This window comes from Hyaena hyaena, unplaced genomic scaffold (genome assembly GCF_003009895.1).
Source record: "Hyaena hyaena isolate Hyena2069 unplaced genomic scaffold, ASM300989v1 scaffold_217, whole genome shotgun sequence".
NCBI classification, from domain to species: domain Eukaryota; kingdom Metazoa; phylum Chordata; class Mammalia; order Carnivora; family Hyaenidae; genus Hyaena; species Hyaena hyaena.
Genome location: NW_024080849.1, coordinates 1 through 14,047, shown reverse-complemented (window position 1 = coordinate 14,047; position 14,047 = coordinate 1). Strand labels below are relative to the sequence as shown.

Sequence of the window (14,047 nt, the reverse complement as noted above, 5' to 3'; positions counted from 1 at the left end):
CATTGGGGGTTAGGATCTTATCTCCAGAGTTGCTGCAAAACGAAAAAGGGTAGAATAAGAAAGGTCAGCAAGATTTGGGATACAAGCTCAAAATACAAAAAAATCAGTTGTATTGGTATACACCATCAACGAACAATCCAAAAATAGAACAATTCCATTTAAAATAGGATCAAGAAGAGGAAGACTTAGGAAAGTTTTAACAAAACAATTGTAATAACTGTACACTGAAAATTGTAAGACAGCATTGGATGCGATTATAAGAAAATCTAAATAAGTGGAAAGATATCCCAAGTTCATGAATTAGAGACAATATGGTTAAGATGTCAATATTCTCAGAATTTAGCTATGCATTCAGTGGAATCTGTAAAAATCTCAGTTGCCTTTTTTGCAGAAATTGACAATCTGACCCTAAAATTCATAGAGAAATTCAAGGGACCCAGAACAGTCCAAACAACATTGTAAAAGTAAAACGAATGTGGATGACTCATACTTCTCAATTTCAAACGTATAAAGCTATAGGAATCAGGGCAGTGAGATGCTGGCATAAGGACAAACACATTTATCAGTGAGCGGAAGTAAGAGTCCAAAAATAAACCTTACCATTTGTGGTTAATTGATTCTTTTTTTCAATGTTTTATTTATTTCTGAGAGAGAGAGAGATAGACAGCGTGAGCAGGTCAGAGAGAGAGGGAGACACAGAATCTGAAAAAGGCTCCAGGCTCTGAGCTAGTTCTCAGCACAGAGCCCGACTCAGGGCTTGAACCCACAAACTGCGAGATCATGACCTGAGCCGAAGTCGAACGCTTAACCAACTGAACCACTCAGGCGCCCCTGTAGTTAATTAATTCTTGACTGAGGTGCCAACCAATTCAATGGGGGGAAATAATTGTCTTTTTAATAAACTCAAAGAATGAACCTGGACCCCTATCTCTTATCATATAAGAAATTATATAAAGGTGCACCTGGGTGGCTTAGTTGGCTGAATGTCTGACTTCGGCTCATGTCATGATCTCATGGTTCATGGGTTCAAGCCTCACGTCAGCTCAAGCTTGCTTGGACAGCTTAGAGCCTGGAGCCTGCTTCAGATTCTGTGTCTCCCTCTCTTTCTCTCTGTCCCTCCCCCACTTGTGCACTTTCTCTCTCTCTCTCTCTCAAAAATAAATAAAAAATTTTAAAAAGTTATATAAAAATGGATTTAAAAACCCCAAATACAAGAACTAAAAATATATAACTCTTAGAAGAAAATATAAGAATAAATCTTTGTGACTTTTGATTATGCAATTTTTTAAATATAATACCAAAACCACAAGTAACTGGGAAGGGGGGGGACATACATTGGACTTCAGCAAAACAGACACCATGAAAAGAGATCATCAAGAATGTGGAAAGAGAGCCCAAAGGATGGGGGGAAATATTCACAAATCATGTAACTGATAAGGAACTTGTATCCAAAATATACAAAGTATACATACCACTCAATAATAAGAGGGCAAATAACTTATTAAAAAATTGGGAAAAGCATTTGAATGGACATTTCTCCAGAGAAGATATACAAATGGCTACTAAGCACAGGAAAAGCTGTTCAACATCATTAAGCATTAAGAAAATGCAAATCAAAAGCAAATTGGGATTCCACTTTATGCCCACTAGAATGACTACAGACAAAATAAGTGTTGGCAAGAACGTGAAGAAATAAGAACCCTTATCCATGCTGGTGAAAAGTAAAATAATGTAGCTGCTTTGGAAAACAGTTTGTCAGGCACTCAAATGAGAAACATAGAGTTATTATTCTAGAAATTCCACTCCTGGGAAACATACTCAAGAGAAATGAAAATATATGTCCACACAAAAACTTGTACAGAAATGTTTGTATCCACTTTATTTGTAATTTCCTAAAAGTGGAAGCAACCTATATACGCATCATTGATGAATGTATAAACAAAGTGTGGTATACATACAAGAGAATATTATTCAACTATAAAAATGAAGTACGGACACAAGTTACAGTATAGATGACCCTTGAAAATATTATGCTAAATAAAAAGAAGCCAGTCATAAAAGGCCTTATATTGTATGCTTCCGTTTATCTGAAATGTCCAGAACATGTAAATCCATAGAAACAGAAAGTAGATTAGCGGTTCCAAAGTCCTGGATGGAGGGGAACAGAGAGAGTTGGCTCATGGGTACTGGGTTTTGGGAGAGGGTGAGGAGAAAGATGAACACCTTGAGCACAAGGTTTTGTTTTTTTTACACAGAGGGGAAGCTATTCTGTATGATATTGTAGTGGTAGATCCACTACATTATGCATTTGTCAAAACTTTTAGAAATGTACGTCACAAAGATTGAACCCTAAAGCAGATTATGGACTTCAGTTAATAATAATGTATTGGTTCCTCACTTGTAAGACATGTGTTTAAAATAGGGAAAACTGTGAGCCAGGTAGAGAGGAAGGATGGAAGAATTCTGTATTTTCTGCACATTTTTTCTGTAAACCTAAAATTGCTCTTAAAAAATAAAGTCTAGGGGGTCACCTGGGTGGCTCAGTCAGCTGAGTGGCCAACTTGGGCTCAGGTCATGAACTCACAGTTCCTGAGTTCGAGCCCCATGTCAGGCTCTGTGCTGACAGCTCAGAGCCTGGAGCCTAATTAGGATCTGTGTCTCCCTCTCTCTCTCTCTCTGCTCCTCTCCTGTTCATGCTCCGTGTCTCTCTTTCTCAACAATAAATAAACATTAAAAAATTTTTTTTAAAAATTAAGCCTAGGGGCACCTGGGTGGCTCAGTCAGTTGAATGTTGGACTCTCGATTTTGGCTCAGGTCATGATCTCACTGTTGTGGGATCTAGCTCCACATTGGGCTCTGCGCTGAAGTGTGGAGCCTGCTTAAGCTTCTCCCTCTCCCTTTGCCCCTCTCCTGCGCACGGGTGCTCTCACGCTCTCTCTCTCTCTCTGTTTTTTGTTTTTGTTTTTGTTTTTGTTTTCAAAGTGAATGCATCATCTTGGACGGGAGGGCTTCGAAGAAATCTGTAGCACACCATGCTGGTGGTGCAAGTCCTTTGGAAACCCTCAGGGCATGAAAAGAAGTGGCTACCCTTACATGAAGTCCTCTCCTATCAGAAAAGGAAGGACCCTGGGGCACCTGGGTGGCTCAGTCGATTGGCGGCCAACTTTGGCACAGGTCATGATCTCAAGGCTTGTGGGTTCGAGCCCTGTGTCAGGCTCTGTGCTCACAGCTTAGAGCCTGGAGCCTGCTTTGGATTCTGTGATTCCCTCTTTCTCTGCCCCTCCCCTGCTCAAGCTCTGTCTCTCTCTCTCTCTCAAAAATAAAATAAACATTAAATAAAGAAAGAAAGAAAGAAAAGGAAGGAGCCTTTGAGCTGGGGAGTTTGAAAGCTACGAGGACGCGTTCAACCAAGGACCTTGTGCTACTACTAAAGAAGTGTCTATTTCACTAAACTTTTAGTAATCAAAAAAAGAATTCAGTTTGCCTCGTGGCTGCTGGTTACTGTGGTGGCGGGGAGGGGGTGTATGTGAAACTGACAAAGAAGATTAAATCCGGGACTCAGATCATTTAAGTCAAATGAGAGATTGAGAAACATTTGCAATGCAGGTGCCCAGACTCAAATCCCAGCCCTCCCGCTTACTAGCTGAGAGGCCTCAAGGGAGCTACTTAATCTCTCTGTGTCTCCATTTCCTCATCTATAAAGTGGGATTATTAAAATACATATCACACAGGGTTGTTATGAGGATTCACTGATTTAGTATTTTAAAGTATTCATAATTGTGCCCGGTACACAGACACACATCTCTGACATCTAAAGATCTCTTACAAATAAATATGTAAATAATGAACATCCCAACAGTAAACCAAGAAAATATGTGAATAGAAAAATTCATAATAAAAATTATTAAAGGTTTAACCTCACCAGTAATAGAGAAATGCAAATTAACATAATAGTAAGATTATTAATTATCTATCAAATGGGCTAAGATGAAAAGAATGAGGAAATCCAGCATTGGCAAGAGTGTGAGGAAGGAAACATTTTCATACAACACTGGAGGTAAGGTAGGCGTGTAAATCAAGAACACCTCTGAGGAGAGCAATTTCCTAATTTAGATTATAGCAAACACTGTTGCTTGCTTACTCAACTGTTACTCAACTTCTTTTTTCCCTACTAGTAGTGTGCATCTCCTGAGAATAAAAGCCAGAAAAGTCAAATGCTTGTTTTCCCAGCCTAGATCCCTGGCCAGATCTAGTCAGTGACATAGAAAGGGAGGTCTTCTGATGGGGCAAGGGGGTGGGATCCAGAAATGCTTTCGCTCCTGATAAAGAGAGATCCTGGAAGGCTTATGTCTAGTCTCTTTGGTTTTTGCTTTGAGGGTTACTACATGAGAGTCTGTGGCCTTCTTGTAGCTCTGAGGAAAAGGTCAAGAGAGTCAAAGAAATGCCTACTGAGAACCTTGATCTTGCTGATCTGTTCAACTAACCCTCAAACAGTAGCCCAGCATTAGACTTAATGTAACTGAAGAACAAGGGGGAGAAGAAGGGGGGAAATGGTGGGGGAAAGGGAGAGAGGCAAACCATGAGAGACTCTTGAATGCTGACAAAAACTGANCATATTGTCACAGCATACCACCAAGATTAATATTTGTGTAAGATTTTTCAACTTTAATAAATTGTTAATATTAACTGTATTAAAATAACCCGGGATAAAAAAAAAAAAAAAAAAAAAAAAAAAAAAAAAAAAAAAAAAAAAAAAAATTAAATGCATACTGCTAAGCAAAAAAAAAAAAAATTTATGCATATGTATATGAGTATACATGAATATATTCACAGAAAAGATGAGAAGTAAAAGAATAACAATAATGAACATTTATTAAGCATGTGAAGATGTATTAAATCCATCATAAATGGAAAGGCTTCAATTATTACCTTTCTTTGTGATGACAATCTCAGATGGCACTATTTCTGATTTTTGCTGAGAAGCTGTGTCCGCCAAGTCCCCGCTGTGAGGGCTTGTTGGCATTTCAGCAGGAGGACAAACAGGACCTGAATCAGGACTACTGCTCACAGCACCGTCGGCAAAGAGGATCTGAAGGAAAAGTGAAATTCTTACGTTCTCAGAAGCAAGAACAGGCTGGTTGACCTTTAACACTGTCAAACTGATATAAGTTAAAATTAATCCAAAGGAAAAATGATCTTTGCAGACCTCCAGACTCAGCATCACAAACAGAATATAGGAAGGTAGACTTGAAGCTCAGAGAGAATAACTTAGAATAGCTTAATAACCAGCACAATAATATTATTTAATGTTTTCCATTTACCTTCTTTTTTAAAAACCTTTTTTAATGTTTACTTATTTTTGAGACAGAGCACGAGCTGGGGAGGGGCAGAGAGACTGGGAGACACAGAATCTGAAACAGGCTCCATGTCAGCACAGAGCCCGAAGTGGGGCTTGAATGCACGAACCATGAGATCATACCTGAGCTGAAGTAGGATGCTTAACCAATGGAGCCACCCAGGGGCCCCTCCATTTACCTTCTATTTTCTTTCTTTTTTTTAATTTCTTGTCTTTTATTGGATTAACTTGAGTTTTTATTTTCTCCATTAAAATTTTTGTTAATGTTTATTTATTTTTGAGAGAAAGATGGAGCATGCATGGGGGAGAGTGGATAGAGAAGGAGACACAGAATTTGAGGCAAGCTTTAGGCTCTGAGCTGTTAGCATGGAGCTTGATGAAGGGCTTGAACTCATAAACTGGAAGATCATGACCTGAGCCAAAGTCGAACACTTAACCGACTGAGCCAACCCAGGTGCTCCTATTTTCTCCATTCTTTATCCTTCCCCTAAGCCACTGGAAAATTATCCCCTCTATTTCAACTTATATAATGTGTACATTTAAAATATTATCACATATTTCAATGTTAAGTGTCTGTCAACATCTATCTAGTATATATGGTGTCTACATGAACTAGAGATACATCTGTCCGGATCAGCCTCTATAACCTACAAGAACCATCACCAGGTGCTGCTCATGAGAAATCTAATGTCCATCCTGTTCTCATTCTGTAGTAAGTAAATGGTTTCCTTTAGGAAGCTTTTGGGACTATCTGTGCAGTCCCAAAATTGGTCTATGACATATGTAGATGATCTTTTAAAGAACATTATTAGTATCAATCCTGATTGGTTCTTGGTTGTCCTGTTTAATCCAAAATATATTTTTTTTAGTTATGGGAAAATCCACTGTATTATTCTTTCTTTATTTTCTTCCTTTACTCCCACAATTTTCTTCTTTTAGAGGTTGTATTCAGCTCTCTTTTCCATGTCTCCTAACTTTTCTCTCCCTCATAATTCACTCTCTCCCTGCCACTAATTTTTCAAAACTATTTTTCTTCTTGTTTTTTCTCCTTTTAAATTTTATTTATTTTATATTTTTAAAGTTTATTAATGTTGAGAGAGACCATGCATGAACAAGGGAGGGGCAGAGAGAGAGAGAGAGAGAGAGAGAGAGAGAGAGAGAGAGAATCCCAAGTAGGTTTCACACTGTCAGTGCAGAGCCTGATATGGGGCTGAAATTCAAGAACCATGAAATCATGACATGAGCCAAAATCAAGAGTTGGTCACTTAACTGACTGAGCCACCCAGGCGTACCCTCTTAAATTTTTTATTGAAGTATACTGACATATAATATAATCTGAGTTTCAGGTGTGCAACATAGTGATTTGACATACAATTGTCATTTTTAGTATCTAAGAACTCTTGATTTTTTTTCATAGCAACTTTTCTAAATTGTTATTTTGTAGACTATTTACCTCTCAAGTCTCTATGTTACTGTTACTCACTTTCTAGTTTTTTGTTTACCTATTCTTTTTAGGCGGTCTGTCTTTAATTTTTTTATTACCCTGAGATTTACTTCCGTACAGATGGTTTTTCTCTAACGTGGACTCTCAAAGAGAAATACACGGTCCTATTTCTCTTTGAGAATCCCTGTTCACTTCTTGGTGGTGTATCCTCTGGGTGCTAGGGAGGGATAGAGCAGGACATACAACTCTTGGGTGTAATGATGTCTGCTTCTCACCCTCCAAGTAGCAGTGAGTCACCTGGGACACTAACTCGATTTTCTGACCACAGAGCTCCATCTGTGAAATACTTTGTTAAAACTTCTGAGTTATGATTTTGCTGCAGGTTTTCCCTTGTGCAGGTTTTAAACATTCTTATGTTTTTCCATCAGTCTGATCTCACCTGACTTACTTTCTAGAAATTCTTACATAATTTGGATCCACTGATGACACAGTTAGTTGTTTTCCAGTGCAGTTGTGAATTTATTCTTCAAAAGTATTTTTTAAAATTATTTTAAGGTGCCTTGAGAGGTGGAGGAGGTGAACACTGTGTTTAATCTGCAGTCTTGGGCCATATATGGAATAAGCTTATTTATAATAAGGATACAAATAATTGTATTGTAGAAGACTTTACTAGTCTCAATTTGTCATCTTCAGTGTCACTCCATTTCCAAGTGAGTTCTCCCTCTTGCCTACCACAATGCTACTCCTTCCTCATCAGTTGTTTGTATTGTACTTTGCAGCAGGAAGGAGAATTATTTATCGAATGTTCTTTTACCTGTGTGGATCCATCCAACATGTACTTGACAACAGTGCCTTGCCTAGTGATGACTCTCGATATCTCCTGCTCCACAGGTGGGACCACCGTTTTATAGAACTCATAGTGCTTCACCTTCTGGGGGTAGCTCTGCCGGATCATGATGTCCCAAGTGGGTTCCTCATCCACAGCACTCTGATCTGGAAAAACAAACAAACAAACAAACAAAAAAACCAGCAAGCCTTAATGTGAACTGGGCAATGCTGTGTGGCTGGCGTTTTATCTTTTTGCTTAATTGTTTTCATTCTTCTGTCTACAGCCGACTAATAGAACAGTTTCCATGTCATGACAGGTAGCACAGAGCACTGGTTCTTTTCTACATTTGCTATAGTCAATGTAATAAATAAGGTCACCTATAGGTACTTACTAGGTACCTTTCCTATGTACAACCCATTCTTTCTCATGAATTCTAGGACATCTCAGGCAAAATTAGGAAGGAGGCAGAGCTCTGCTGTCTTAGTGGTTCCCTTTTCTCCCTTTTGGTACTTTTCTCTTGCCCTTGACTAAGCTCTTGCTCCTGGATGTACAATGCCCTCCTGGTGTCCCCTGGTGGCCTGGAGGTCAGGGGAAGTCACTCACTTCAGGTTTGCCCTGCCTAAATTATTCATCGTCTTTCAGAGTTAACATAATCCCCTCATCTCCACCAAATCCAGATTTTTCTCAGCATTCTACTCTCAGCTGGCAATCAAGGAGAAAAGCACCTGGTAAGATCCTTCAAAAAAGAAAATATCAATGAGGATTCCATTTTTGCTAACTGAATATTGTCCTCGTCTCAATTTATAAAGTGGTTTATCAACATGCAATGATGGCATTTCAAGGATGATCTCAGGTTAATTAGAAAATATTTTGGAATGAGGGCCCTTCATGATACCCTCTAAGTCACAGAAGTATTGCTAACAATAAACTTATAAGCATTTACTGAGATGTTTTTATATGTTAAATGCTTTGTATATGTCTTTTATTCAGCTCACTTCAACAAACTTTTAAGGGAGACACTCACTTTCCAGGGTTTTCAGATGAAAAAATGGAGGCTCGGAAGGCTCATAACTTCTCCAAGGTCACACAGTGAAGTGGCAGGCCTGGAGGTTGAATGGGTCTCTATGCTTAATTATTTTCTCATGCTGTAAAAACAACCACTGCTACCAAGACCCCAAAACAAAAAACTCCCCCCACCCCCAAAACCTAACACTGGAATAGTATGCTCCAGATTAGAAAGTATTTTCTCATTTAATACTTATAACAACCCTGTTGAATACATGACACTATTTTATAAATGAAGAAATTCAGGTGGAGAGGGGTTGTGACTTGTCCAAGGTCACCCAAGAAAGCTCTTTCTTCTTGTCTCAAATGACCTTCCCTCCTTCTGTCCAAGGCTGACCCTAATAAAACATGGCTACTTTGGTATTTATGTTGTAATTATGTTCAGACTTGAATTAGGAAATTCATAATATATGGAAGACTTTTAAAATATTAGGTGTCCCAAGCAGAGGCATTATTAACCACATTGTCTACTGTGATATAAAGATGAAAATATCTATAATGGCACTAATATCTATATTATCTATAATGACACTAATAAAAAAGACAGGTGAAACAGGTATTAAGCTGGAGTTTGATAATAGGATCGAGTGAACAAGCAAACAAACAATATGTTCTGATGTAGAAATATCCCTCTTAGTACATTCATAACATCTTTGACTTTGGAAGACCTTTTGTGACCATTACACAGTCAATCCCATCTTGAAAAACCTGGACTAGTAGGGATCCTGGGAAATAGATTCCAAGATTCATGGTCTATGTTTAATAATCAGTAAAGCCTAATGAAAAACAAGATTGAGACAAACTATAACATTTAGTTTCTTTTCATATGGGTGGCAAGTACACATGACATTGAATTAGTTTTCAGGAGGCATGCTCTTTTCCCTTGCTGGATACACTTTTCCAATATGGCACACATAGGAGATTATAATAAAGAGGATATTTGGTTGTGAAAACATATCAAGATCCACTGAGACAATACGACTTTTATAGATGAAGAAACATGGTCCAGAAATAGTAACTGAAAGGGCCATATAGTCAGAACTCAAGTCCCAGGCCTATGCTTGCATTGCTGCTTCTGTTAATTCTACTGCAATAGTGGGTCTCCACTTTAAGTGATATTCAAATTCAGTCACCAATGTGAATGCCCCAATCAAGGTGATTAAACAAATCCTACCCGCACTTATCTATTCATCTTGATAAGTTAGAGGCCATACAGAAATAAGACATTATAAAATTACATGCTGCTACCTGGCAACAAGACTGGTTTCCTTCAACCATTCAAGCTGCACTTGACCTACTTTGTGCTCACTTTGTTTTGAAAAGACCAGCAAGTTCACTTACCTGTGGCCCTTTATAGAGGCAAGAAGACAGTTAACTCTTAACAATAATTGTTAAGAGTACTGTTAACAACAATAGTTGTTACGAGTACTGGCTTTGCCATGACTGGACCAGGAATGGACTTTTAGCTCTGCCACTTAGGAGTTGAGTAAACTCGGGCAAGTTAATGAACCTCATGAGGTTTCAATTTATTTTGTAAAATGGAATTATTAGGACTTAGCTTAAAATAGTTGTATTTTTTTTTAAATGTTTATTTATTTTGAGAGAGAGAGCATGCGAGAGAATGTAAGCAGGGGAGGATCAGAAAGAACTCCAAGCAGGCTCCTGGCCATCAGCACAGGCTTGATATCATGAACCCTGAGATCATCATCTGGGCCAAAAATCAAGACTCAGATGCTCAACTGACTGAACCACCCAAGAACCCTATAATAGTTGTATTTTTTCGTGTATATTAAATACTTAGTGCCAAGCTAACTGTAAATGCTCAAAAAATGATGCTTATTATTATTAGCCTATTGTTCATTATTAACAAGTATGTTTAACTAACAGGAAAATATACACTTTTAATGGTGATTTAATTATTTTCTATAAGATTTTTTGCTCCACTCCCTACCTGCTCCATACCAGCTAACACTCACCTGTAGGCTCTTGCCCAAGGAAGGTCACTAGGAGCCCATTCGGGCAAGACATGTTTAGGTTTTGGAAAGTGGGAACATAAAGAGTCTCTTGTAAAACAGGTTCTGGTTCCACTTCTTCCTGTAAATAGGTTAACACGTGAATAATTGTTATTTTCTAAATGAGCTATCGATCTATTATGACAAAGCAAGGAGTTGCTGAGTGCTTAAGATATGACTTGCCCATGACTAATGGGACCATGACTAGTGATGGAGCCTATAAAATACATGAGTCTCTACCTTTGTGCAATTTATATTCTACTTGTAGAATGGTGCACAGACATGTGAAACAATTAAATAATGGTACCAAATAGTTGGCACATCTCTACTCAAAAAATGAAGGTATCAAAGTTAATGAGTATAGTTAGGAAAGGCTCATGGAGGAGTAGGGCCTTGAAGTAGGCCTTGAAAGATGTCTCTGTTTGCAAGTGTGGGTGTAAGGGCTCACTGACATCCCCACTACCTACTGTGTGTATTTTGTAAAGTATGGGTGTTAGAGATGTTATGCTGTCAGGATACGTGTCCTTGTTTTTTTCTAATAAGCAGGTATTACTTTTGTAGGAGGTGAAAACAATTTAAAAAGCATAAAAAGATTATTTAGAAACTAATGAAGACTGGGTATATCTAACTGAAAAAAATCCTAATTAATTTTATGCTAACTATGACTGGATACCTGGTTGGTTAATTGTATTCCAGAATGAAAGTTATTTGGTTGCTTCCAACAAACCCCTAATGAGAATAATTTCAAAATTTCCAGTCAACTCTCTTTTGTCAGCCACTAAAATCATTCCAACCGATCACTTGTTGCTCGATCTTTAGTTTACTCTAACTAGTTTTCTACTGTTGCTCATTTAAATTTTTCTGACTTTGTTACTAATAAGTAATAAAATCTGAATATGTAGCTAAAAATCAATTAAAAACACAAAATTAAGAGGAAAGAAATTATGAAATCCTGTAAAATGAACAATAATGCATAAAGACACGAACCCGCCATGACAAATGTATCATTGCACAAAAAACAAGTAATTATCTCCCATCCTGCTATTAGCGTCACTTTTTTAAAATTTTAGGTGAGCTCACTGGTTTGCTATAAAATTGCTTTCAGTCAAACGAATGAATGATCCAGGGCTATTCTGCTACCGTGCAATTCTTACTTAGCAAGGGTCATGTGTCCTGGCTTGAGGAAATTCATCTTTTAGTAAAGCTAAATAAATATGGTAACGAAAGGCTAAGTAGCATACAAACCCCATGACTTTTAAAGGGCTGAGGTCTGGAATCAACATCCCTGATCACTTCCCCCCCCCCCCCCCCNCCCCCCCCCCCCCCGCTTTTTTTTATTCTAATAAGTTGAGCATTTGTACGTTGTACAAACTGCACAGCTGTCCTGGTAAATGCCAAAAGAGTCAAGAGTTCTTCCGTGATTTTCTTCTTGCCTCTCTTTTGATCTGTATTCTTCTGTTAGGAACATGTTTGGAATCAAAGCCTCTGGGAGTGTGTGTTTGCATTTGGTGGCACGTTGGAGGTAGAGGGTGAATGGCTCTTTAGCCAGAAGCAGGCTGTCCTTCAATCCTCAGCGCATCAGTATCTAAGTCCAAGTCTATCAAATGGAAGCACTTCCATTAGTTAATTAGAGATACTCCTCTTTCAAATGTTGTCTATCTAATGAAACTAAATAAAGTATTTAGAGAATGGTAGGAACTTAACCAACCTAAAGCAAAGAATACTCAAGAAACAGAGTGGAAAAAAGGCTGAAATTGTCATTCTGAATTTAGAATGAAAGACCTGAGACTGTATATGACAATATGTCTCCTGACATAAGGATCCAGCTCCTGTGTGCAAACCTCTTCTTTCTTGTTTGTTCAAAGTTGAAGCTTCAGGGAATGTTAATGCATTTACACAATAACATATATGTACTGTAATAACACTATGGACGTGACTCATGATTTTTAAAAAAGCTAACATTGAGGCAGAAGTAGAGTTTAGGAATCCATGGCAAGTCCATGCACCTTTTTCTCTTCTTCTTTTGGGTGTTCCTCTTCTTTAAGAGATTCTTTGGGTTTTTCTTTGCCTTTTGATTTTGGTTTTCCTTTGCCTTGAGGAACAGTCACTATAACAGGAATTACTGTTGTAGTAAGTGCTGATGGGATATTCAACATGGTGTCCAAATTAGGATCCTTATCCTCTATAAAGAGAAAAGGAGAAAACAAGTAAATTAGACATTCTTATTTGATATGTGTGTTAAATACAATTTGCATCACAAACATACCAGTTGGCAACAATTTTTACCTTGCTGAATATGATTTTTCAGTTGGATAGATTTCAGGGGTAATGTAGTTGATTTAAAAATCAGAATTGCAGTTAAAAAAAAATCTCAGGTACTAAATACTTTGACATACTTGATTGAGTCATTATTTCACATGTTCTTGCCTTCCTGTCTATATTGTGAACTCCTAATGATAGGGCAATAACCATGTATTTGAGAAATATTTATTGAGAGGCTCTTATATGCAATATATTTGGAGTAATGGATAATAATAACAAAATATATAAAAGACCTTATGAAGCCAAAATAGTCTAAATAGGATTTATACTCAAATAGCTTCAATACAAGGACATATTAAATAGGATAATAATAAGGGATACAGACAAGGAAATTCAGAAAAGAAATTGGTTTTTCTAGCTGACGTGATCAAAAGAAGTCATAGAAGACTGATTTTATGCTGGGTCTTAATGGATTGTCAGAATTCTCAAAGGAGAGCTGATCTCTGAAGGAATTATCTTGGAATGTTCTGAGCATTATTTATATCTTGCGTTCTATTCTCCTCTGGGTTCCAGAATAATATTTCCACCTGAATCTCTTCTTCCTTCTTTGGGCAATTTCTTCCTGTCTCCTTTACTGGTTCTTCCTCTCATGAATCTTTAAATGTCATTAGATTTCAGGGATTTTTCCCTTACGCTTACACAAAGGATGTTTTCAACTCTGGCTACTCATAATAATTACTCGTTGATTTAAAAAAAAAGGCTCAGCACTCCCCCACCTCTTTGACTCTCTGAATCAGACTCTCCAGGGATGAGGCACAGGCATTTACACTTGTGAAAAATCACATGTGCTTGTGATACACAACCAAGACTGAGCACCTTTATTGTATATAATAGACCTGAATATCTCACTTACTACTGAGGCTCCAACTATCATCTACATACTGATGACTCTAAAATTTGCATCTCAAGGCATGACCTTCATTTCTTTTTTTTTTTTTTAACAAATAGTTTATTGTCAAATTAGTTTCCACATAACACTCAGTGCTCATCCCCACAAGTGCCCTCCTCCATGCCCATCC

The 14,047-nt window shown here is 37.8% G+C and overlaps 1 protein-coding gene across 1 annotated transcript in view; it reads right to left on the bottom strand.

Moving 5' to 3' along the window:
* Window positions 1-12,888, bottom strand: part of SPAG17 (sperm associated antigen 17) — a gene marked incomplete at its 5' end in the record, with an annotated part of 91,790 nt that extends 78,902 nt beyond the window's left edge. Inside the window, 4 exons of the mRNA XM_039242734.1 lie at window positions 4,930-5,089; window positions 7,615-7,793; window positions 10,671-10,788; window positions 12,713-12,888. Of these exons, the coding sequence (XP_039098665.1) occupies window positions 4,930-5,089; window positions 7,615-7,793; window positions 10,671-10,788; window positions 12,713-12,888 (633 nt within the window). The remainder of the gene's footprint in view (window positions 1-4,929; window positions 5,090-7,614; window positions 7,794-10,670; window positions 10,789-12,712) is intronic.
* Window positions 12,889-14,047: the final 1,159 nt, after the last annotated feature.